The sequence below is a fragment of the Drosophila eugracilis genome, unplaced genomic scaffold (assembly GCF_018153835.1).
Source record: "Drosophila eugracilis isolate 14026-0451.02 unplaced genomic scaffold, ASM1815383v1 contig_90, whole genome shotgun sequence".
Taxonomy (NCBI): Eukaryota; Metazoa; Arthropoda; class Insecta; order Diptera; family Drosophilidae; genus Drosophila; species Drosophila eugracilis.
The window spans coordinates 6,954,880-6,979,914 of record NW_024573812.1 but is presented as its reverse complement, the minus strand read 5'-3'; the positions used below and the strand labels follow the sequence as shown (position 1 = coordinate 6,979,914).

The window sequence follows — 25,035 nt, the reverse complement described above, 5'->3', positions numbered from 1 at the left end:
AGTCGCAGCCCTTGTCCTGGTCCCATTTTAATTCCTTTGCCATATTTGCTGAGCCAGCATTGTTGCTGAATTATGTTATGCCAGTCGGTCGCTTGTTGATTTTTATATTGTTTTTTTTGTGTCTGAACTGGACTTGGTTCCTGTTCCGGCCTTCCTGGACTCTCGCCTGTTCTCGTGTGCATGATAAGCGACCAGGCCAAAATATTTGGCTCTGGCATGTTTGCTCAGTTGTTTGCGGATAATCCGGTTTTATTGTTTAATAAGTCATGCCGGCTATCGCTCCAGACTGTCCAACCTGTCCTCCATCCCGCCCTGCGCCCTACTCTCTGCTCCCTGCCCCCTATTTTCCCAAAAGTGTCTGACTGGAAACGTTAGCGGCTCGTTGGCTTTTTGACTGCCTGTGCGACGGAGCATGGAAGACCTTTTTTTGGATGGGGATTTCTGGCATGGGTTCGGATGAGCGTGGTGAAATCGATGGCCAAATTAAATGGGGATTTACATATTGCCACGGCAAGAGCTTTAATTTGAAGGGAATCTTTGGGTGATTCAGTTGTTATTGGGGAAAACTCTCCTGATTGGTTACTGTACTGCTATGTTCGCTTGATTTTAGATGTTTTGCTTTGAAATATGAGCCATACTTATTATCTTTATCAAAGATTACCCAAAGATAAATAATTTGATAATTTCGAAGTAAAGAACATTTATTAAGTACCATTTCGACATATTTACAGAAGTGGGTATTGTACATAGGTGGCTACACCGCACATGTTGTTAGCATTGCGGGCCAGCCTGAAGAAGCCGTTCTCGCCCCACGTTGTCCCATAGGAGTTCTTGATCAGCCAGTACTCCCCCCACTTGGGATCCGTACCGAAGCCCACAATGAGCACTGAGTGATAGAGGTTTCCTTTGTCCGACCTGCATGCGGGAATCCTTAAGACTCCTCCGGAGTACTGATTGAATTCATCGTGAAGGTGGTCGATGGACGCTGTCACGGGTCCAATGTTGTAGACCACCTCGGCCAGTTCCTTTTCATCGTCTTTATCTAGAGTAACGTATCCCCGCAAGGTGCCTGCACTGTTTTTGGAATTCCAGTTGCAATCATCCTTCTCTGGCTTGTAGGGATATGATGCCTTTGTGGCAATACCATTATCCCTCGTGTAGTTGAAGGCCAAGCCCACCCAGCCACCTAGGCAGCCGAGACTTGGAAGGGGTACGCAGTCCACTAAGTGTTTGGGCGATAGGGGCACCATCCGTTTATTCTTCTTCGCCAGATGTGCCTCCAAAACACCCGTGGTGGAGAAGGCCCAGCAACTAAAGCACTGCGTGCCTTGATCTCCCACCTCCGAGACAAGGCCAAACTTACGCCAGTCTATCCCGCCGGTTATCTGGTTGTAGGACTTGTAGCCAGGGGGTTTCGTCACGATCCTAGTACCGGATTCCGGTGGCGGTGGTACGGAAGTACGGAATTTAGAGAGTTGACTTGGGTCGACGTCGGAGAACTGGTTTAAGCGCATCCTGAATCCCACTCTTCCCTGGGAATAGAGCCTGTTGTTATGGGCAACAGCTTGGACACTATTGCTGAACAGCGCCCTGTGATACTTGTCGTCAATTTCGCGTCGGTACCTCTTCATGTATTGCGCCTTGTACTGGGTCCATTGGGCATCGCTTACCAAACTCATCGCCAACTCCGCAAAGAGCAGAAGGACAAGTACTGGAAGTACAAGTTCCTGAAGGGTTTTCATTGCGTACTGGACTGGTCCAATGCTGGTTTAAAACTGATCCAAAGCTTGACGAGATCAATATGAGGTGCCGTCTTCTGTAGTCGACTGTAGTGCGTGCATTATCTTGGGTTTTTTATTTAGTATGAACAGATTCTTTGAAGGAAAAGATTACGCTGAGATTTCTCAGGAAATTGCATATTGCAATAATACATTACCTCGACCGTTCAGTCAGTGAACCCAACATAACTTTCTTATCAACCCATAATATTGTCAAAAGAAGCTTGATACTGTGCATTGCACTAAATTAATCTTTGTCGGATTCGACTTTCTTGGTTTTTCGTTGCATCTATGTATTTAATTCTTGAGGAAGTGGAAAATGCTTCCCAGAATATTTTCGTTACATTTTTCTATTCGTCTTAACGCACGTGTTGATCTCTTCTTCTATCTATGCCCAAATTGTTCATGCATTAGTGAAATTTGCTGTTGGTGCGAATGGGATATACATAGTGTTATTTACTATGATCTTTATGCAAAAGTAAGGGAGAGGAATACATTGGCTTACACCTAACTGTGTATAGATAGATAGTGTGACTGCTTTTTACACATGTTAGTGTGACCGCCTGCTACATTTTTGTGTTAAGGACAAACGATTTACGAAGAACAAAAGCCCATCTTAAAAATGAATTTATCAAAATGTTTTTTAAAATATTTTTGCATATATGTATTTGCCGAAATATAAAAATCTTCTCCCACAACAATTTCTTAGAGTTTTCATTGCATCTTTACGTATTTCCATTTCGAATAATACGATTAGTTTCTTAGAAAATGTACTAAAATTCCAGATCAATCGATTATTTTCTTGTACAGTACCCAATATCTATAATTATTAAGATTCATTTTTCTGCTTACCTAATTACAAAAAGTTTCAAATTAGCTTTTAAATATTAGATAAGAAAATTGTAGATATTTAATGAAATTTCAAATGCAAATCTCTCTGCCAGGATTTGCAATCAGCCCAGCCTTACATCCTATGGGAATGGCGATGGCAATCGCACTTCAATTACATTACACTCATCATTAGCCAATTAGCTAAATTATAGGCTGCGCAACGACAATTTCCAAATGGCTTCAGTTCCCACTTCCACATCCACTTCCAATCCAATTCCCACTCCTATTCCCATTTCCATTGCCATTTCCGTTTATATTGTCAATCGCTACCCCGCAGATTGCCTTCCTCGATGGCGACAATTGGTGCGAAATAAAAGACATTTGCCCAGCACTTTGCGGCACAGTCTGAAGTGGATCTGGCAGGGAATCAGCTTAGAGAAAGTGCGGAGAAATGGCAATCGAGGATATTGGCCTGGTGGGCATCAATGTGCGGATGTGGCGGCACTTGGCCGTACTTTACCCCAGTCCGGGCACAAACTGGCGCAAGTTTGCCTTCGTGCTGCCGGTGACTGCGATGAATCTGATGCAGTTCGTCTACCTGCTGCGGATGTGGGGTGACCTGCCCGCCTTCATCCTGAATATGTTCTTCTTCTCGGCCATTTTCAACGCCCTGATGCGCACGTGGCTGGTCATAATCAAGCGTGACCAGTTCGAGGAGTTCCTCAACAAATTGTGCGCTCTTTTCCACTCGATTCTGGAGTCCAGCGACGAGTGGGGGCGTGACATACTTCGGAGGGCGGAGAGTGAGGCCAGGAGCCTGGCTATACTTAATTTGAGTGCCTCCTTCCTGGACATAGTCGGAGCTCTAATCTCGCCGCTTTTCAGGGACGAGAGAGGTTTGTACATTTAGATTCATATTAGAACACGTCTGTCCGTCTGTTTAGAAGTTTAGTACAAATGTATAAAATATGAAATGAAAATTGGACATGCCCATGTAAACATTCTTTCTAGAAAACAATAAAACATTCCTGAAGTTTATAAATATTTCTTAAATATGAAACTCTGCAATGTTTTCGTGAATGTAAGGATGTTCTCTCTCTACATTTTTCCTCTTTCAGTTCATCCTTTCGGCGTAGCTCTGCCCGGACTGAACATGACCCGCACTCCCGTGTACGAAATAGTTTACTTCGCCCAACTGCCCACTCCCCTTCTGCTGTCCATGATGTACATGCCGTTCGTCAGCCTCTTTGCCGGCCTGGCCATCTTTGGCAAAGCCATGCTGCAGATCCTGGTGCATAGGCTGGAACAGTTTGGCAGGGAGGAGCAGTCGGAGGAGGTCTGCTACCAAATGCTGACCTCCTGCATTCGGTACCACATGCAGGTTATGGGGTGAGCCACAAAGTGAAGGGGGATCAGGGGATCTCTAAGCTTCTCATTTCCATTACAGCTATGTGTGGGAGCTGAACAAACTGGTAACCAACATTGTGGCGGCCGAAGCAATTATCTTTGGCTCGATAATCTGTTCACTGCTCTTCTGTCTGAACATAGTAGGATATTGATTTTATCAGGGGAGTCACAGAAGTCTTCTCTTTAACAGATTCTTTGCCTCTCCTAAGACTTAAACTTAAGAAACCTATCCTACAGCCTTATAATGTCTTTCAGATAACTTCACCCACCCAAGTAATCTCCATAGTGATGTACATCCTGACCATGCTGTATGTCCTGTTCACCTACTACAATCGCGCCAATGAAATATGTCTCGAGGTGATCACAAGAGTTTATTTCATTTATACCCTTCCCATAATTTGAGTAAGTAATTTTCTGCAGAACAACCGAGTGGCGGAGGCCGTGTACAATGTGCCCTGGTATTCAGCCAGCATTCGGTTTCGCAAAACCCTTCTGATCTTCTTGATACAAACCCAACATCCGCTGGAGGTGGGTGGATGCATTTCATTTCATTTGCGAGTCCGTGATTCTAATCCATTTCCATTTCGGGTGCGGTGCGCTCCATTTCATCTTGCAGATAAGAGTTGGCAACGTTTACCCCATGACTTTGGCCATGTTTCAGAGTCTGTTGAATGCGTCCTACTCCTATTTCACCATGTTGCGTGGCGTCACCAGCAAATGAGCTGAAAGACCGAAAAAACGGGCATCCATTGGGCACCAAAGGCTCCTCTGTCTGTCCCTCCTGCTTTTTCCCCTCCTTCTGGCCGGCAATCCGAGTAATGCAAAAAGTTGTTGTTGGCTGTGGTCCTGACTGGTTGTTTGGCATTTGCATATGCTTGTCGTTTGAAAGGATTTAATCGGACTGCTGGCACGGAGTCGGCATCCTGGCTCCTGGCTCCTGGCTTCATACTCCCGGCTCTTGGCATGCAAATAGTTGGCTGCTTTGAATTGGCTTCTTAGTTGTTATACAAAATAGATTGTAGATTACAGCAAAATGTTGTGCTTGAAATAAAGTCAAATGAATGTGGAGTAGGATTCGAAAGCAAGGTTTTACGAGTTTTGTTTGCCTAAAAGTATGATTTACAAATATCAAAGGATATGGATTTGTGGCGGAGCTGGTTTTCAATTTGGCTTAGAAAGATGGTCAAGAATGATATGAATAAATAAATAATTCGGCTTCCGAGCAATTAGTGTTGATATTGATTGAGTTGAATTAGTCGGAGTTCTGGATGGGCTTCACGTTATGCATTTTTCATTGCTCAATTTTGCCTGCATACTTTCGGGCGGACCCATCGAATTAGAATATCTGAGGGGTCCATCCGTCCTTTGCGCTTTTAATTAAAATGCCCAAAACTAGTCGTTGTCTGCTGCAATTTAATTAACATTAGTCATGTCCTTTATTATGCAAATAAACGGCTTCTGCTGCTGCCAGAAAGATCGTTTAATGCCGGCCCCGACAGCCATAACAACTTCATTTAAAATTCATTATAAATGACAGCAACTAGTTAAACAATTGCCAGCGGCAGGAGCATAAACATCAGTATCAACAAAGGACAACTAGTACAGGAGCAAAACAAGGACGAGGGTGCGCTTGGAAAATTGAAATGAGCGGCGGCAGGCGCGCTTGAAATACGCAAATAAACTTCAAAGAAGGACGACTGCACGCTGTGTTTTCCGCTGGATGTCCTGCCGAGCGCATAAATAACAATGGAGCACGGCGAGGAGGAGCAGAAGGTGGAGGTGTAGCAGAAGGAGGTCCTCTTGGGCTGCTCCTATCGCCCGGCTCGAGTGGCGTATACTTAATTTTATTATGAGGTGTCAAGTGCGGACCAGTTGACTTGCCCGGCCGAACGCCTTTTGTGTTGTATTTTGTGTTTTGCTCCGTTATTTATGTTGCCTGCCGTCCGCCATTTGGTGGCAGGTGAACGCCTACGTGTCCCGCCCCTGTCCAACCAGCAACAATGTGAACTTCCTCTGGGCTTCTACTTTTTCTTATTACACTGAAACGAAATATTCTTGTGATTGTTTCTGAATTTAGTATTGAAAAGGTGTGAAATTTGGTAAGGGAATCCTATCCAATAAAATAACTAATGATTTTTATAATATTACTTATATGTTATAAGGTTATATGGTATAGGATCCGCTAACTCAGAGATTACTATAATCTCTTCACTGATTGCTATTCTTTTGTCACCGTGTACAGGACCTATAGTTCCTTGGCTCCTGCTGGCAGCTGGTCCTTTGATTTTTATACAGGCGATATGCAAATGCCGCCGGAAATGTAAATGCGCCACTCGAAATGAAGGAGAGACACCCTGACGGTATCGCATCCTGTCCTCATTGTCTGCTGCATAAAATTAACAAGTTTCGCTCCCGCTTTGGCAAAAAACTGTTTCATTAGAGAACAGTTCGTGGTCGCGGTCGCTGGCCACGCCTACTCCAACGCCCAACCACCCAGTGGCACACCCAAGCGAAGGTTACGTTGTTTTATAATTGAATTCATATGCATCAATGAAGGCAGCTCAACAAACACAACACAGGAGCCCAAAGGGAAAACTGCGGGGGGTGAGTGGCAACCGCAACATGGCAAACAGGCGGGATCCAGGGGTTTTTCCGGGTTGGGTGGCCCACTTTTTCGGTGGCATTTTCAATTTTAAATGGATTTTCAATTGCGGTGGCAGCATTTTGCATAAATTGCTGTAATGAGTTTATTTCGAAGCCCTCCAAGTGGCTTCGTTGGCGTCTCTCCATGTCCATGTGCTGCTCCGGGATGATGCCACGGGTTGTGTGGACTATGTGGCTCGTGCTCATTTGCAATTGTCAACTGGCTGTCACGAGAGACAGTCGTATTGACAGTTTGCTTTCGCTGTTAATTTTCATTTTAATTGTGGCATTTGGCTGACAGTTGATGCTGGCTGGAACTTTGTTGGGTGTTTTGCGGTTGATTCGGGAAATTCCATTTGGACCACCTCTTGGGAGGGGCCAAGAGCTTAACTTTAAGTGCCGGAAGTTGGTCTCTAGTTGAAGTGAATCGAATGCCCATCCGTCGAACGATGTTTGGCTAAACAACCCTTTGGCTGTGCCATCAAATATTCCATCTATTGTCTGTCGGGTCATTTGCGAAATCTCTCATAAGCAAAGCATTCATTTTCCAATTATTTATTGATGCCTCTGTGTCGAACTCCCTTACTACAACAGCACCTGCTATAAATCTCCAAAGCTCCCCCCTCTGTGTCCTTCGTCCTTGGTGCCTCGCCCTCCGATTCAATGGACAAGCACATTGTCTAGCTTCCTGCAGGATGTTTGTCTGGCTGCTGGCTGTTGGTCGTCTGCCTCATGGTGCCTTGTGCCTGGAAAATATTTGCATTTTCACTTTTGATTTATTATTGCCATTGCCATGTGTAAATTGCCAAAGCAAAGGTGCAAACAACAAGGTCTACGGCAGGCATCTTCCAGGACTAACCGCAAATGCAGCTGCAGTTGGAGCAGGAATAGCAGTAACAGCAGGAGCAGCCAGCGTTGACAAGGACACATTATGTTTGGCCAAATGAATGGTAATTGCGGCATTGAAACAAGTAATTGAAGTGCAAGCCAAACAGATTGCCAACTTTAGGATAGGTTGGCCAGAAGCTACTCTTCTCTGAGTGTCGACCACATTTCGATTGCTCTGGAGTTGGCCCAGAAAGAGGTCATTACAGTTTTGCTAATTACCAGACCAAATTAGAGAGGCTTCCCTCGAGCACCGACCTCCTCCGACCCTGCTCGCCTGATGCCATTGCCAATTACTTCCGCCTCTGTGCAATTTCCGCTTGCTCAGGTTGGAGCCCAAGTTGGAGTTGCCTAAGCAGCTTTTCTGGAAAACGTCAAAACAGCGACAACTTTATATGGTCACAAAGGCAACAGTAATGACGGCGAAAAGGGAAGCATAAGCAGATAATTACACAGGCGAGCCAACTATCTCCGAGCATCTTTTCCATTCCGCTTTCCCTGCGGTCACAAAGTAGAAAATTACAAAAATAAAAAACCACAAGCGGAAAATTAAGAGCAAAAGCCTGCGGTCCGGAGGAAAACTCCATTTGTTTGCGGCCTTAACTTGGCCCGAACTTAAAGTTCATCTTCGAGTGGCTGCCCTAGGCCTAGAACTTGATCGGGCCTTTGATTATCACTGCAAATGGGAAATTCCTGTTAGCCGAAAATTCCATCCAGCCGAGGAGCTGGGAAACTGCGGAGACATTTTCGGCATTTTTGACTGTCTGCCAGTGCCTGTAAGCGAAATGCAAACACGGAGTTCAAAACTCCATCCCCCAGCAGCTCCAACAGCTCGAACAGCTCCGACAACTCCAACAGCTCGAACAACCCCATCAACTCCTGCCTTTTGTGTCTGCCCTGCAGCCACATTTAAATATGCCGCCAAGTTTTACCTTCGCTTCGACGCCCCACCAAATCCCAGACCCTCGTTATCATCATCACATGGCGGTGGCTGGCACTGATTTCATGCTTTATAACTTTCGATATCCGAATGGCAAACAGCGTTTAGCGCTTTGCCATGCCACCTGAAAACGTGGAAAGTGCGGCAAGTGTTGCTTTGCTACCTCAGGGGCCATCACGGCGTATGCGCAATGTTTACTTTACATTTTTCTTCGTTTTTTCAGCACTCACTCTTTAGTGGTTGTTTTTCCAAGGGCTTTGCATTATTCTTTTGGCCAGGCAGGGGACCTCATGGCATATGCATGATACATCAAATATTTAAGCGATATTTTAGCTATGCCGACAATGAGTCAAATCTGAGGGAATGTCTGGGGATTCCGTCTGCGCCGAATGCGATAATAAAGTTTACAGATAAACGACTTGGCAATCGAATTATGCTCCCCAGCCCCAGAGATTTGATTTTATTCGTTTACATATTTCCATTTTGAATGTAGATCTTGTTTATCGTTTTGATTGGATTGTTTACGGGGACTTAAAGGGAGAGCGAGAGCTTTAAGACCTGGCCAAAATCGGGCTAGCCTGGACCACATGATATTGTTATTCTTGTCGTAATTAAAAACCCATGAAAGCAGGGACGGCGACCAAACAACTGGCCACAATCGCACGGGCAGACAAACGGACCGACAGACAGATGGACAGAGCGAAGGATCCAGGGGGTTTGCATGTGTGTGGCAGAATAAACATGAAGCGTATTGATGGCGAGGACTCCTTTCCAGGCGGGCGGCCCCCCCACCACTGTGGGTGTGGGCAAAAAGTTTCATATCAATTTTAAGCCAAAGTAATGAAAAAGTAACAACAACAGTCAAAGGAAACACGGAGCAGAAGGAGCTGGTGAGCAGAAAAAAAAAGGAAAATTAAAACGAATGCTATAGACAAAGCATATTTGCACGCAGCGGGAAGGACTCCATCGTGGAGGAAACCCGATGATGAAACCGATGATGATATCGTTGACGACGCCAGCGCTTTATGACAGCCCAATGGGTAGCAGGAGAATCAGGATCTGAAATCTGGGGAATAGGAACCCATTTCTTTGCTTCCTTCCTTGCTTCTCTTTCTTTTTTTTACTTTTTGGTACCGAACCTCTAAGGACGCTGTTTACATTCTCTGGAAAAGGACAAGCGGCGGCGGACCATGTCTGCAGCAGTGAAATTAAAAACCAATAAAAACGCTGCGGGGAGTGAAATTAAAAATTATGTTTTCTCTCTTTGAACAACAAGCGGAAACAAACATTCCGAAGCGGGAAAGCGGGAAACAACAACGCCGCCGAAAAAGTTGTAAAAACACGAATAAAATTTCGGGATTTAAAAAATTTTGCACATAAAACTTTTACAATTAGGCAGAACGATGGAAGGCATAAAAGCTGGCGAGGCCTATGCACCACTTCGATAATTGAATATTTTAGCGAGTGGATCAGCTGCCGCCAGACGAGTGGAAAATGCCTGCCTCCGGTGGCTTTGGCTAGGAAAATAAAACGTAGCACACATCCGAGAGTCGCGGAGCGGGCATTAATTGCTGCAAAGTGTTGTTCAAACTTTTACGCCGACGATTCGGCAGAGTCATTTATTTAATTTACTACCTGCTATTCCGTAGTGGGCCTGATACCACCTCCTTCTCCCCCTCCTGGCCAAACTGCATTGCCATGAATAATTTAAGTAAATCGCTGGTTGTCTGACTGTCCCCATGTCCATTCCCCGAAATGCTCCTCTTCAGAGGAACGGGTACTGGGATATCCCATGCCAGGCCATCCACTTCCCCACCATTTCGTTACGGACTGTTGTGTCTGCGTGTACGTGTCGCTGGGCAGGATTAGGCGGCATTTGCATATTTTAATTATTTAGATTGTTGTTCCGAGCTACTTAGGCCGCCGAGGCAGTGAAACGGAAGCGCAAGTCCCGACTTAATTAAAACTTCCACTCTGCGGAATTCTTTTTGTCTTTTCTCCCTATCGCAAATGGTATCAAAACAGTCGTCTATTGATAGTTGAAACATGTGTTGGGGATATTATATTTTATATATTTCAGCTTTAAGGAGAACTTTAGTGCCTGATAGCCACAATATTATCTACTGGCTTAACAGCTCAACAATTTAACCTTTCATAGTAAAGTCAAAACTTAAGTCTTAACTCTTTAAATCTGATATACATTTTTGAAATCACCTCAAGCTTGGCCAATAAACACATTACCAGCCCCGCCGATCATAAATTCATAATGAAATATGAGGCTAACCCGGGCGAAACCAAGGAAAAGCCACAGCCGAAAGCGAAACAGATACAAATGCTGTGGCCAGACCGAGACCAAATAAAATCCTGGCAGTTGGAAAAGGAAAATATAACTATACTATAATAAATACGCTACAAAGTAACAAACAGAACCCAGTTAGAGAGCTTGTCTGGTTTTCGGGAAGCAGTTCTCAGGGAAAGGGAACTGGGAAGCTGGGTGCTGGGAACTGGAAACGTCTGCAACATTAGTTTTATGATTATTTGTGGTATTTATTGTGGGGACAGTGGCCACCACCGAATGGCGGACAACACCTCCGCCCATCTAGTCACATATGGGTCCAAGTTTCTGCCCGGTTCAGCTTTAATTAGATTTGCACATTAGACAAAGACCAAGTCAGTTCGGCTAATGATACGAAGCCAAATCAAATTGGCATTCCACACACGAAAGTTCTGTTACAGTGGGTTAATGGGGTATCATTAATATTTGATCAAAATAAGATAATGGGTGTGGAAGGAATATGGTTTAAGGATGATAAATAAAGAGAACTTTGATTATTTTTAAATGTATCTAAAACTTAAACTTAAAAATATCTAACTTACTTTATTAGACCTAAACCACTTACTAAAAGGTAAAACTTCAAACTTACAAATCTTTTATTATTTTGTTTCGCGTTTCATAAACCCGCCCCACTGTGCTGGCTTCTGACTGCCTCTTTATGGCTGACTTGTTGGAGCTGCTAACTTCAGAGACCACGGTGCGATAAATACCAGACGTTTACAGTAGCCCGGAGAGCAGGATCAGGACCAGGACCAGGACATGTGTCCCGCCATCAATAATGCTTAATTTAATTCGAGCCGTGCGTACTTACTCCCATTTCCTGGGCGACGACTTCCGCTATCTCTTTAAGTCGAGGGGAGCGACTGCGTCCGGCACATGATTATTATTAGTTATGATGATGTATCCCTTTTAATGGTTCCGAATGGGGAGTGTGAACGTGTCCGGAGGACTGGTTAGAGGGTGCGGGGCTTGGTCCTGGCGAATATTAATAATTGTTTCTTTTTTTTTTTGGTGCTCGGTTTTTGGGGGCTGCGAAACACGCTAAAAATTAATTAAACGTTCTAGGCGAAGGGCATAAATATATATGTGTGTACATATTTTTTTTCATTTCTGTTTTTGCTCGGCCATTTCGTGGTTATTTATGCGCCTGGCTCGACCCAGCCCCACGGACTACGGATGGACTTCCCCGGACCGGATCCGGGCCTACACTTGATTCATTGTTTTTGCTGGCTCTGCTCTTTTGGCCCGAGTGTGAGCAGCACGCACTCATATTGCCAATTTATATTTGTATTAATTAATGGGCCAGTAAACAATTGCTGAAAGCTGCGCCATTAGTCCCGTTCCAGTCGATAGTGGGTGGTTCTCTGGGCTTGGATCGGACTACGGCTGGAAATGACTGCAATAATAAGCTTCGGTTCTGGCCACATAAATTACACATTTTTTTCATTTCATCCTGCAGGAGTTAATAACATTTTCATAACCGAATTGTGCGAAATTGACGCTGGTTATTAGTAAAGCATTTTTGTTTTTTGTGTCAGACTCCATAAATCTCTCTGTCAATTACGTTTTAAACTAATCGAAATGGAGAAAGAGACTCAAATAACTCGTTTTACTTTAAAGTGAGTATTACTGGTCCTGTAAGTTTAAGCAAATCTACCAAATTATGAAAACAAAAACTAAAAAAAGCTTAGAAGGCACTTTTGATAATCTTAACGGATATTCATAAGCATTTTACTGGCACTGTCTTGTGGCTTTAAGAGCTTAACAAGAGTGACTTCAGTTAAAGTCAAACGAAGTATTCATACAGCATCTTAGAAAACTTCTCACAACTTTGAAATACATTATCTTATCTATGTTATTTTTATAGCTACATCATAAGATATCGAATAATATATTTAGTCATGATAAACATCATCAGCATCATCTTTTTATCTGAGTACCTAACTGAATGCTTTTTCCTTCACCAAGTTCTTCAAATTTGACTGATTAATTTGTAATAAGTAGGTCTTTCACATAGTGCTTTTACTAATTTTGTGATTTGTAAGCTTGTAAGTTAAAAATAGTCAAAATAACATTTTACAAATCCCTATTTCCCTTAAACTCCCTGATTGCTCTCTTTAACTCCTGGGCACTTCAAGACTTTCCCATTGAAATGGAATAAAGTCTGGTGAAATTTTGCAATAAAACCGCACTGAGGGCGGTGAAAATACGGAAAACAATCGCTTGAAAAGCGCAGCCAAATGACAGGAGCAGATTGTCCCGTGCAGTCACGGCCCCAATAAAAGTCGCCATACTCCCGACTCTGCGCTGTTTGTCCACCCAACCCGACTCCGGGCCCATCCCCCGCCCAGGAAAGTAAGTACGGCAGCTGCACATTTACAATTTGCTGGCGGAGAGCGTGTGGCCCCCAGTTTTCGGTCATGATAAAAATGAGCGTCGGAAATGCGAATATAAATTCAACCATATCTGATGTACAAGTGTACATCTGACCAGGAGGATGGGCATGCTCATGACATCCTGGCAGAATGTGTGGCAGGATAAACATAATGGCGGCACTGCATTTGCCGGGGCCTGTGGCAGGGCAGGATGCCCGCCAGACAGGAGCAGACCAATCATCAGAAGTATGCCAGCGGCCGGAGGAAACGGCAGCGGAAATGACATGCAATAAAACACAAAGGCGCACGCATCGAGTGAAAGCTGGCTGGGAAAGCAGGAAAAGTAGGGAAAGCTGGCAAAACTCTCCCTTTGTCTGTTGCCTGTCGCTGGATTATAACGAAAAATGGCATCTAACAACAAAAATCTATCTGGCAAATGCATTCGCCCCGCCTGCTATCCCGGAATCAGGAGAAACTTTGCGGAATTACAATTGCAAAAGTTGCGTGCCCGGAGAGAGTCCTTGCCATTTGGCTGGTGACCACTGGAGCCGGGATCTCCACTCGCACTCGCACTCGGACTTTTGAGATATTTTCTGTATGTCTGTGCGTTAACGCCAAAGTCATTTGGCTTATCAATGCCAGACGCAGACAATTTTGGTCGCTTATCGCTTGGTCGCATCGCCAGTACCGCAGCATGCAGGTGGCACTGGAGAAGGCAAGGATGGGGGGATGCGCCCCGGGATGGGCGTTATTAAGTGGCCATTAGCCGGGCCTGGCGACAAACTGGACATGGCCGGGGCATCTCCACAAATTACACAGCTGCCAATGATTTGGTCGACTATCGGTAGCACACAGAGAAAATAGCACTTTATGGATGGAATCTAATCTGTTTGACTGAATCTGATAAGAGGAAAAGGTATTCGGGGGCAAGGATTATAATTCTTTAAGGGATGTTCTTAGATACTTACTTCAGATTGGGAATTATATGTAGTAAGAACGAATTAGTGCGTACTTAAGAGGTATTCCTATTGGTCTTAGAGTAGGAACTGCAACTTATAAGAACATATCTTACTAATCATTCGATTCTAGCAACTTGATAAGTAGAACTTGCAGATCTACCTGTTTTTAAGGACTTTACAGATGCATCTTCCCAAAATGTTTTATAATTCCTGAGCAATTACTTAGCAGATACTAGAACTGAAATCAGAACAAATGTTTTTACATTACACTTAAAATTCCTGACCATCTGTCATGGACATCTTCTCTCAGTGCATGGCAACGAGAGGAATGTATGCAAACATGGTTGAGCTGACGGGTGGGGTGCAAGTTGTTGATTCTAACAAAGTAAGCAGGAACAAGGGTTCCACTCGCCTCCGCGGTTCCTTGTCCACTGCCGGGCTGTTCCCCATCGAAGTGGCCAGCATTATTTGCTAATTACGCCCTGCAGCAAGCGTTGCATGCCTGTGATTGCTCATACTTGGAATGGGTTGCCAACCAGGCGGTACCTGGTCACAGTGCCAGGCCCTATTCCCCAGCTACTGCTCCAGTCCCATCCCAAGACCGTGTGCCATAACTTGGCATCAACTTATTAGCTTGCCTGCCTTATTTTCGATTTTAATTTCGACGTTGCTGCCGTTGGTGGATGCCCAGCATGCAAATGCTCGACATGCGCGTAATTTGTATTCATTATCTGATGCATAATTATACAGCAGATACGGCAGTGCAGCCATAGGAGCTATCAGAACCATCGGAACCCACCACCAGGTCACCAAATCAAGTATTCCTTTAAGCCCGACAAAGTGTCCCAACTAATGCAGGAAATGGCATAAACATTCGAATACTATTTGGGAGCTGCATGTTGCATGTCCGAAACGGTTGTTGGGTTAAATGGGCAATGAATTCAAATTCAAATCTGGGTAATCCAAACACGGTTAAAGGTTTGGGATAAATGTTGGTCCACCAACGACTTGTTTTTTATTTCCTAATTTGCATACTATAAGAAAAGTCAATGAATTTTAAAAACAATGTATTCCTACTGTAAACCGTTTACTTTTATAAAGTTCAGCTAACCATAACAAATTTTAGTTTTATGGAAATCATTTCTGAAATATGATATAAGCAATGTCAAGGAAAGTTGCAAGCAACATGTCTTGGGAGATAACTCTATAGCTATTCAGAGATGTTCAGACGGCTTAAAGTTAACTTTATCCTTTCAATAGTTGGGTAGTAAAATGAAAATGTTGTTCTTAACAAATGCAAAGTATTTCAAGTTCATGAAATCATGAGGTTTTAGGAGCTAAAAGATAAACAGAGGTAGACACAAAAAAGATACAAATACAAACCATTTGACTGATATCTCAAATATGAAACTGAAAAGCAATTAAAACCGCCTTCGTATACACTTTCTTTGAACTCTTTATTCTCGTGAATGTCATACAGTTTGTCCGCTTAGCCTAAAGTTATTGTAGAGTTTCATTAGCCCAATTGCTGGCTTGTGAGTCTCGAGGAACCCTTAGCCCATCCACTTATTTGTCTAGCCATTAGCTTAGAGTATCTGGTATATCTAGTAGAGTATATCTAGCAATGCAATAAATATAAATAAAGTGTATAAATAGGGTTACCTGCAATGTAGAGGGCTATCTTCCCCAAGCTACTTGCAGTTGTAAAAATATGTATAGTTGAATCTTCAATTAGCTTAACTAGGGATGTGTATTTGGAACAGTGTTGGCTCTTGTGGTAGGGATTCTCCTCCTCCTTCGGAGCTGCATATGTATGGTTGTGAGTGGATCTTAACTAGGCGCCTTAATGTCAAGTTGAACTTTATTTTGCTTTGTGGTGTGGCAGTTGCCTCCGTTCCGAGGAATTGATGATTCCCGCGAGCGTTCTGGGCCACTTCGTTAGCCACGAGTTGGAGTTGCCCATGGCGCCACATTAATAACATCTGGATTTGCATCTGCATCTGCATTTGGATCTGGAACTGCCTTCGTGGCTGGACTCTGATTGGTACACCCTCCGGCGGGCGGCATCACGAGATAATGCAGTTCTTGTCCTTGTCGCCGCCCATCTCGCTGGGCTTCCTCTTCCGATCGTACGCCAGTGCATCGTTGGGCACATAGCTCACGCGCACGCCGCCGTAGTGGCGCCTCTGCGGCAGCTGGTACATCATCATGTAGTCCTCCGAGCTGGAGGAGCTCGAGGAGCAGGTGGAGCAGACGTCCGACTCCTCGGACTCCTCGCGTTCCCTCTCCCTTTCCCTCCCGCTCTGCTGCCGATTGGGCGATTCTTGGGCCAGGCTAGCAGCTTGGAGTACCGAGGGCGGACCTTGGTAGGAGGAGGAAAGGGGCTGCGCAGGCGCATAGGTGTCCGCCCGAGTGGTCGAGTGTGAGCGATGCCCGCTGCCGCTGCGATGGTGGGACGTGCTGGAGGACTTGCGTCGCCTTCTCCTTCGGGAGGAGTGACCATGACCATGACGACCGCCCCCCTCTTTGTCCTTGTCCCTGTCTCGCTCTCTTTCACCGCCTCCACTCGTTCCTGCTCCATTGCCCGAGTAGCTTCTCGATCGCGGCAGAGTATCTGGAATTCCCTCGAAACGCACGCCCTTCTTCTTGCCCGGCTCTCCGCTCATCGGCGAGGAGGAGGAGGCACCACTGAGTATGGAAACTGGATGCGGAGGACCGTGGGTGGCCGACTGCGTGGATAGAGGTGTGTTCAAGGACCTTTCACCCGCCGAGTGGGTGGGAGAACCCATCAGTTCGGGAGGCAAGGCCGTGGAGGCCACACTTAGATTGGGAGTGGGGAGTTCAGGAATATCGCCTGGTGGCGGAGGCGGTGGATGCAGGATGTCCGCGTACTCGTGCTGCTGGAACTGCTGGGAGGAAACGGCGTGCAGCTGGGAGAGGTGCTGCAGGTGACCGGGTGGCCCCAACATTTTCCCAGCCAGTTCCGGCATGCTGGCGGTGTGCGGGTTCTCCAGAAGCTGCCTCTGCAGTTGGTAGCTGTTTGTGGGCTTCGCTGGCCAGGCTGCATCCAGGTTCGAGGACATCTCGTTGAAGTTGTAGACTCCGTCGCGTTGGAGTTCCATGGGTTTGGGCAGAAAGTGTGGCTGGAAGTCGCCGGGTGAGTTCAGAGGCGATAGGTTCTGCGATGTGCTGGAAGCGCGACCTCCCGAAAAGTCCGTTAGATCTCCTCCGCCCATATGGCTGCCGGGCTCCATATCCTTAACCACGCCCGCATCCGAGTCCGAAGTTGCATAGCTCTTTCCCTGCTCCATCAGTACTCCTCCGCCCGCCGCCTCCAGCTGCTGGCTCTGCATCTGGTACATGGCCTGGTTGAAGGATGCCTGGTGCTGTTGCTGTTGCTGCGGCGACATGGGCGGCGAGCTGGAGGCGTGGCTGCTGGGAATACGAGCTGGCAGAGGCGCCTGTGGATGGGGGCGCACACGCTGCGTGGGCGGAGTGGGCGTGGTATACATTCCGGTGCCGGAACTGTCCGAAGGCGTAGGTGGTTCTCCCTTACTACAGGCAATGGAACAGTAGATAGCCCCACGTCGGGGCAAGAATGCGCGTCCCAGCAGCGAGCAGCGACACGTGTTGCACGAGAAGCACTCGTCCGTCGCATGCCAGTGCTGGCCGTCATGGCTCATCTGGCCCTGGTCCACGCCAATGGCCTCTCCACAATAGTCGCAGTACTCGGCGAACATCGCGTCGAAGCAGTGCAGACAGTACGGTTTGCCTTCCCTCATGATGTACCGCTGGCCGCCCAGCTGCTTGTCACATTCGTGGCACGCAAAGTGGTTCATGTGCCAGGCTCTGCCCTCAGCCTCCGTGCACTCGTCCGCCAGGATGATCTGTGGGTTGAAAAATGAAAAAGATTGGATTAGAAATGGTTTATAAATCGAATGGAGTTCAGCTTCTTACTGCCACCAGGTCAAGCAACCTAATCTATACTGTACTATAATACTTGACTCACCTCATCGCAGGCCGAGCAGCGGGGCTTTAGGGTCTCAGCATGGTGACGTCCACAATACATGCGTCCATCCCGGTGGAAGTAGATGAGGTCCACAAGAAGCTCACGGCAGACGCAGCAGGCGAAGCACGCCGGATGCCAGCTGGCATTCGGACCCAGTCGCGTGGCGAACACGGCAATGTCGCCGGTGGAGATAAGTTCGTCGCACTGCAAGGTGCCTTGGGATTAGATATGGAGTCCAAATGAGTAGGAGTATGGAATACTTACTCCATCGCAGGGTCGGGCACTCATCAGCTGCCGCACGTTGCCGCGGCCCAGGGCATCGCGTTTGCGCTGCGTCGAAAAGAGCCGCAGCTCCTTGCGCTCCTCATCCGTCAATGAGTGACAGTAACGAACCTGCAATGACAGCGAGTAACTGAAAACTGTGGCTTTTCCTTCACCCGCTTTTCCCATGCCCCTTCTCTTCCGTACCCTCCATTCGTTAGAAAAGACAGGGAAATCATATGTTCAAGTGGAGCTCGACAGCATGAGGAACCGTGGGCCGAACCATGCTAACCAACTAAAAACCAAGCCGAACCGAACTAAGCTGAAGCCTGAAGTGATCTTTCCAAGAAGCGCGGACAGGGAACGGGCGGAGATTGTTTGTCTCGGCGGCAGACAGGCCCACATCCCACAAATCCCAGAGCCCGAAGAAACGCAGAGCAAACCGCAAAAGGCAAAACGGTAGCCAGTAGCCCAGGCTGCCCATCAACGCTTCACCTCCAGCCTCCTGCTGTCCACTACATCTCCATCTCCATCTCCATCTGCATCTGCCCATCTCCCCCAGAACGGTCTGCGGTCTCCGGTCTCCGGTCAGCGTCTCGTTTGTGTGTTGTATGCAAATTTTTTCGCCTGCCTCCACTTATTTTTCGGTTCTCTTTTTTTTCTCATTTCGAGCCGGCCTTCAATGAGTGTTCTAGTCATCGTTAGCCAGACTCCAGATCTCAGACCCCAATCCCAGAAAACAGTGATGGGAAGTACCTCAGAAGCTGGCTATATAGTACCTATTAGATATGCTGAGTATCAATTGGAAGCTGGTTAAGTGTTCATTCGACGCTTGTTAAAGCTCAACCATTTAGTAGAAGTCGTTAGATATGTTTTTTCCATTCACTTGATAAGCTGATATATCCTTGAATTGATATTTAAAAAGTATCTTTTAGCTTCGGTTGGTCATAAAATGTATAAAAAACTGTAAGAGTCATAAAGTTTAATCACATCGTTTAAGTTGCTTAAACTTCATAATAATAAAATCAATTTAAATATCAAACCACATATCCCGAGCTTCTCCTAGGCTATACCTTTCCCATCACTGTTCCCAATCCAAGCAACTGATATCTCGGAATCCGCTCAGCATTCCCTGTTTTTGTTCGGCTAGTTTTTTGTGGTCAGCGTCTGCTCTAAATACCGGACTCAGACCGAGTCTGCACTTGTTTCCTCGATTAATTAAAGGTTACAAAACGGGAAATGGTCGGGAGGGATGCTGCACATGGCCAGCAGAGAGATGGGAACGGGAGAGGGAAGGTGTGTGGGAAAATCGTCGCACAATTTGACTTTGAAATGTCATAGCCCGTAATTCGAGTTGGTTTCAATCACGATAAAGCGGCTGCCATGCGATGCCAGCTCCTCCGAATGGGATAAATGCTGCAAAATTGACGGGCCCACGATCCCGAAGGGGTTTGGTCTTGGGGTCAGGTTCTGGTGATGGAGATGGGTATGCGGATAGGGATAGGGATGGGGCTGGGAGGAATCCCTCCTCGTACTCACCTCGTTATCATGCGGCGGAAGTTGATGCAGCAATTGTCGCACACGATACTGCTCCCCCGGACTGTTGACGTATGGCACTTTGTCGTCGGGAATTTGCGAGAAGTACAAGCGAACCTGCGGGAGAACGGAGCAGATGGAATCGAGTGGTAAGTACCTTGCGGAATGGCCAAATACAGTTAAAGGAGGCGCGGGCACTAAGGGTTAAGCTGCCGCGGCACAGCGGGCAAAGATTTTTGATTTTATTACGCTGATTTCTTGGCCGCTCAGCTCAGCTCAGCCATCTCAGCCATTTCAGCCAGGTTGAAAGGTGCACAACGTGCTAAGCCAACAGCCAACTTTATTGGCCACGCTCGCCAAGCGTTCTTTCATCGCCGAAGAGATGGCATTGGCAATGGAAAATGGAAAATGCCAGCCCGAGCGGCGGCTGACTGACACATGGCTTATGCCGCATCAACGTAAATTGCTGCCACATGGCTGTAAATAAATTTTCAATTCTGTTTGTAAAGTCACCCAGCGAAAAAAGAAACAAACCGAAGAAATGCAATGCTAGACATCTGATAGGCCCATCGAATGGGTTGGGATGGGAAGTCAAAGAGTTGGACGCAAAGCGGCAGAGGCACCGAAAAAATTCCGAATTTCAGAGCTGCGAGCTGGGAGTTGGGAGCTGGGAACTGGGCGCTTCTGCCAGGGCAGATTGTGAAAGATTTATTTGGCATTGTCGCATATTTTACGCGAATAATTTACGAGTTCGTTTCGTTTCTCGGCGCCTGGCAAATAATTGAAAAAAGCACGACCACGGCGCTTTCCAGCCACAATTGAATTGGCCATTAAAGTCAAATGCGAATTGAGGAATGGCCGATCCCTCCCTTCGAGGAGGAGCCCTCGCTCCCGAAGCCAGCATTCATTAGCGCTATCTAATTCGCCCGACAGCCGGACTAGACCTTCGCCTAATTGACACGCTCCAATAGAGCCGGTCCCAGTCGACATCAACTGCAGTCGCCTTTGGCCAGAGGCTACTTCGCTGCATCATCTCCTGCTGGCGAGGCGATTCTGGCCACCAGTCGCTGATTTATGGCCCCGTCGCGTGTATTTATTTACAGCTCGCTCCGAGTGACAAAATAACGCACAATAACTCAAGTATCCCGCTTATCGCCAGCCCACAAATCTCGCCATCCAGCTAACCAGCCATCCAGCCAGCCAGCCATCATGCCATCCTCCCATCCCGCTTGTGCCCTTGGCAATTCGCCTCCGTCACACATGCGTCCCTGTGTGTGAGTGCATATCGGAGATGTCTTGGACGCCAAGAAATGTCGAGTGGCTGGACATTTCCAGAGCCTGTTCCGAACTGGGACACAAGAGTGGCTGACCTCATGTGATGGCAAAGAAATCAGAGGTGGAACAGAGAACTCTTCCAACCAAGCTACGATCGGATTTCTATGGGTTATTAGTTTGAATTTAAAGAAAGAAAATGCAGTGGCATCCACATATGACTATCTTCTAACTTATTGGCTTAAACAGCAGCAGAATCTCAAAATATTAGCTCACCTGATCAGGCCGCAGTCCGGGTGGCACCCAGGTGTACTCCTCCAGAGCACAGCCGCTGTCATCGTCCGAGTGCGACTGGCGCTGCATGTCCATGTGCGGTCCGCCCAGGAAAGGAGCGTGTGCCGAGGCGGAGGAAGTGCCACCTGCGGGGTGATGAACCAGCGAGGGTGGCGACGGAGTGGAAAGAGCCGGCGAAAGCTGGTGGTGGTGGTGCGGCGGTGGCGGGAGCTGGGCATTCGAGTACTTGGGGTTCGTGGAACAGCCTGGTGAATACTGAGGGCCAAGGGGCGGTCCACCTGCAGTTCCCGGTCCTGGTCCCATGCCCATACCCATTCCCGCTCCCGGGAGCTGTTGGTGGTGCGGCGGCAAGTACTGCTGGTGGCGCTGCAGGGGCAGCGGGGAGGTGGGCAAGATTCCGGCTGCGGTCTGGGCCGCATAGAGGGCGCTGGCGGAAGAGCTGCTGGGCAGACCCAGGCTGCTGTTGCCGAGGGCGGGTGGCGTGGCCAGGCCCTGCCCACTGGGCGAGAAGTGGCGCGGCAGCGTGGGGATCTTCTGCAGATAGGAGATTTGCGTTAGCGGCGTCCGGCTGATGGGCCTGCAAGTGGGTGGAAAAGAAGAGGCGGAAAACGTGACTTGGCGACCAGGCTTGACTAATCAGAATTAAATTAAAATTTAAAAATTTCATTAAAATATTTCCGGCTGGCCGGACGAGGGGCAGGGTCAAAGGTTGGCAGAGGAGGAGCTGAAATGGAAGGAAAACGTGGTAATCCCTCGCCGCAAAGCCGAATCATATTGTTAATGTAATATAAAACCGCATGGAAATCGCATTCATTGTATTCCTTTTGTAACTCGTTGGATTTGTGCGGTTTTTCACTTCCTATTTTCCCGTCGAACAAGCTGTCAATTTTAGTTTGTTTTTCATGCGTTTTTTATTTTGACATGGACAAAAGTGGGTGGCTTTCTGGTTGGGGGAGGGAGTTGTTTTTCCAAACGTCAAAATGAAAAATATACGCTTCACAGCATTTACACAAACAAATCGACAGCTCTGTGTTGCTTTTGTGGCTGTTTTGTTGTTGTTTTGTTTCTGTTTTGTTTTTGCTTTGTTGCTTGTTTTGTTGTTGTTGTTGTTGTCGTTAAGCCCGCAGGGCTGTCGCTGTTGTCATTTTGCCATTTTCTGACATTGTTATCCTAGACTTCAATGCCCTGCAACCCGTTTCTTCTGGCATTTTCGATAGCAAAGATTTTTGAGGAAAACCAGTTTGTATTTTATCTTTGTAAGAGTTCATAAATCTACTTTTGATATAAAGGCGAAACAAGTTCTATAATAGAACTCATTAGCCAAAAGTGTTTACTTTGCATATCTAAGGAAAGCTTCATATTAAGATATGTCCGTACATGGAAAATATTCCCCCTCTTGATACACCTTAGTTGTTGTGACTTCTCGTCTTCATAATAAGTTAAAGGAACATATTAAACTCAGAAAACTGATGGTATTTTCCCGATTTAAGCCTGTTATTATATCAATATGAAAACAAAAGCAATTGCAGGGGTTTCAGGTGAAGGTGCAGAGTGAGCAACTCTACTGCAAATTTGGCTGGTAACTTTAAACTTCCATAACATAAGCCACCAATTTTCTCTGTTTCAACAATTCTGAGTAAAAAAGATTTGTCAAACAAACAATTTGAATGTTTTTATGAGTTTTTCTATTCAATTTAGAGACTTATCAAACACTCCGAACTCGAATTAAATCTCCTAACCCTTTAATCCCCCATCAATTAAAGGTTTCTCCCCCTTTCCGCAGCGCATTCGCAGCACTCCTTTGACATCGGGGAAATGAACACGCACCATTTCATGGCAGTTTGCTGTTTGCTGTATCAAAGGATAACTGTGCATTGCATCTGCACACACACACACACACATGCCCTCATATGGTACATACATACAGCATATAGATATATCTGAGTGGTCTGTGGGCGGTGCGGGGGCGTGGCCCAGGCTGAACTGAACTGAAGCGAACTGGAAATGCGAGTTCATGCGGGCGTTTTATCAAAACAATGCTGTCCGCCCTTTTGTTGTTTTAGCCAGTGAATTCTTTCTTTTCGCCAGCCACATCCCGATTTAACATTTTCCAATTCCATTTCTAGTTGGCCAAACAGGGAGAGGGACACTGACGTGTCAATAGCTGGCCGAGTGCTATGTGCCAAGCGGTTTCTGCGGTTTGCCGGCAAATTAATTGCGCAGATTTCGACTTTCAATGGGGAATAAAACCCGAAAAAATTGTTTGACATTTGGATTTTTGAGCTGTAAATGCAAGAATGCGTGCTGGAACTGTAATGGAGTTTTTTGGCTAGGGAGTGGGTCGGGGTGAAATGCAACTCCAAATCCAAATCCATAGCCAAATCCCCGGGCATGCACGTGCAACGTGTCGCAGCTGGAGCCCCGATTGCCAAGTGTTGCCCGCCGTCAAATCAGCCGCTTTCAAACTCAAATTACCAGTTCCCGACTTGGGGCTTCGACCAACTGAAAAGCCAGCCGAAAGCCAGGCGAAACTGTGCCTAAACTCTATAAATTCGCCTGGGAGCCTGCGGGTCTGGCTGGCGAATTTATTGCGCGACCTGCATTTCTTCTTGGCCCTCTTTTTCCACGTTTTTTCCTGCAGCAGCACAAATTTATTGTTGACTGCAGCGAATTGCGTGAAATTGGCAAAGCAATTGTGGCAAGTTTCAATTTGGCACAGGTCTATGAAGTCATTAAGGCGGGAGAACAAAATGGAAAGTTGGTGTGCGTGCTGGCCATGTTGCGCAACATTGTTGCCCAGGCCAACGGCAAAAGCAGCAGAAACTGCAACAGAAACAGAAACAGAAACAGGAACAGGAGCAACAGGCAGGGCAGAAATAAGCCCGCCGGTTTCGAGCTCGGACGGCAGCTGTTGACGCATTGCATTGCATTGATCGACAGTGGAGGGCTCTGGCTCAATTACTTTGGCAGTCGTTGACCCAGAGAACTGGTTTGGCCTGTCTAGGCCCTGTGGAAAACTAGTTCACAGCCCGGGTTGGCCCATTGAGGGCCAGATGGGGGGCCAGATGCAGCTGCTGCTCTTCCTTCTGCTTCCTCTCCTCCAGAGATCTGCGGCAAGTGCCTATATTTAGCCACGTCTCCGCTTATCTGGCATCCAAATGAATGATCATTATGCGGCGGCCGCGTTGACAAATTGCCACAGAGCTTGAGCGATGAGCGACGGCTCAATGCTCGGCTAAAGACAGTTTAGCGGATGGCCGAAAAGGGGCGGAGAGCCGTCTCCGGGGCACCGAATCAACCAAACAAAAGGTTAGCCCCAAATCACTTTGGCACTTTGTGTGCGGTTTTCTCAAGTCATTTGTGTGATTTGGGTTAATGTCGGAAGAGCAGCCGAAAAATAATCGTGTGGGTATCTGTATCTGTATCTGAATCTGTATTTGTATATACCTGCTAATACTTGTGTATCCGCAGCGAAAGTTACACCAGGGAGTCCAGTGCGAAACTTCTTTT

The 25,035-nt window shown here is 46.6% G+C and overlaps 3 protein-coding genes across 5 annotated transcripts in view; 1 reads left to right on the top strand and 2 right to left on the bottom strand.

Annotated features, from left to right (window-relative positions):
• Window positions 1-725: 725 nt before the first annotated feature.
• Window positions 726-2,284, bottom strand: LOC108112128 (procathepsin L-like). The gene is made up of 2 exons (XM_041819746.1): window positions 1,937-2,284; window positions 726-1,844 (listed from the first exon to the last, which is right to left on the bottom strand). The coding sequence occupies exon 2, from the start codon at window positions 1,740-1,742 to the stop codon at window positions 726-728; it is 1,017 nt and encodes a 338-aa protein (XP_041675680.1). The 5' UTR covers window positions 1,743-1,844; window positions 1,937-2,284.
• Window positions 2,285-3,060: 776 nt separating this feature from the next.
• LOC108112284 (odorant receptor 43a) lies at window positions 3,061-4,737 on the top strand. Its single transcript, XM_017222106.1, has 6 exons — window positions 3,061-3,505; window positions 3,728-3,998; window positions 4,057-4,156; window positions 4,272-4,373; window positions 4,437-4,544; window positions 4,633-4,737. Exons 1-6 carry the CDS (start codon window positions 3,061-3,063, stop codon window positions 4,735-4,737), a joined length of 1,131 nt encoding a protein of 376 aa, XP_017077595.1.
• Window positions 4,738-15,591: 10,854 nt separating this feature from the next.
• Window positions 15,592-25,035, bottom strand: part of LOC108112641 (protein prickle) — a 62,582-nt gene continuing 53,138 nt past the window's right edge. For all 3 annotated transcript variants that reach the window (XM_017222757.2, XM_017222756.1, XM_017222755.1), the window contains 5 exons: window positions 21,508-22,102; window positions 19,963-20,076; window positions 18,427-18,555; window positions 18,163-18,366; window positions 15,592-18,040 (listed from right to left, as the gene is read on the bottom strand). In XM_017222757.2, the coding sequence (XP_017078246.1) occupies window positions 16,220-18,040; window positions 18,163-18,366; window positions 18,427-18,555; window positions 19,963-20,076; window positions 21,508-22,102 (2,863 nt within the window). In that variant the 3' untranslated portion in view covers window positions 15,592-16,219. The remainder of the gene's footprint in view (window positions 18,041-18,162; window positions 18,367-18,426; window positions 18,556-19,962; window positions 20,077-21,507; window positions 22,103-25,035) is intronic.

Bases quoted from the DNA above. Each gene is read 5' to 3' on its own strand.
- LOC108112284 (XM_017222106.1), top strand. From the start codon at position 3,061: ATGGCAATCGAGGATATTGGCCTGGTGGGCATCAATGTGCGGATGTGG. The intron at 3,506-3,727 runs GTTTGTACATTT...TTCCTCTTTCAG, and splicing joins GCTTTTCAGGGACGAGAGAG to TTCATCCTTTCGGCGTAGCT. The intron at 4,157-4,271 runs GTAGGATATTGA...AATGTCTTTCAG, and splicing joins TGCTCTTCTGTCTGAACATA to ATAACTTCACCCACCCAAGT.
- LOC108112128 (XM_041819746.1), bottom strand. From the start codon at position 1,742: ATGAAAACCCTTCAGGAACTTGTACTTCCAGTACTTGTCCTTCTGCTC.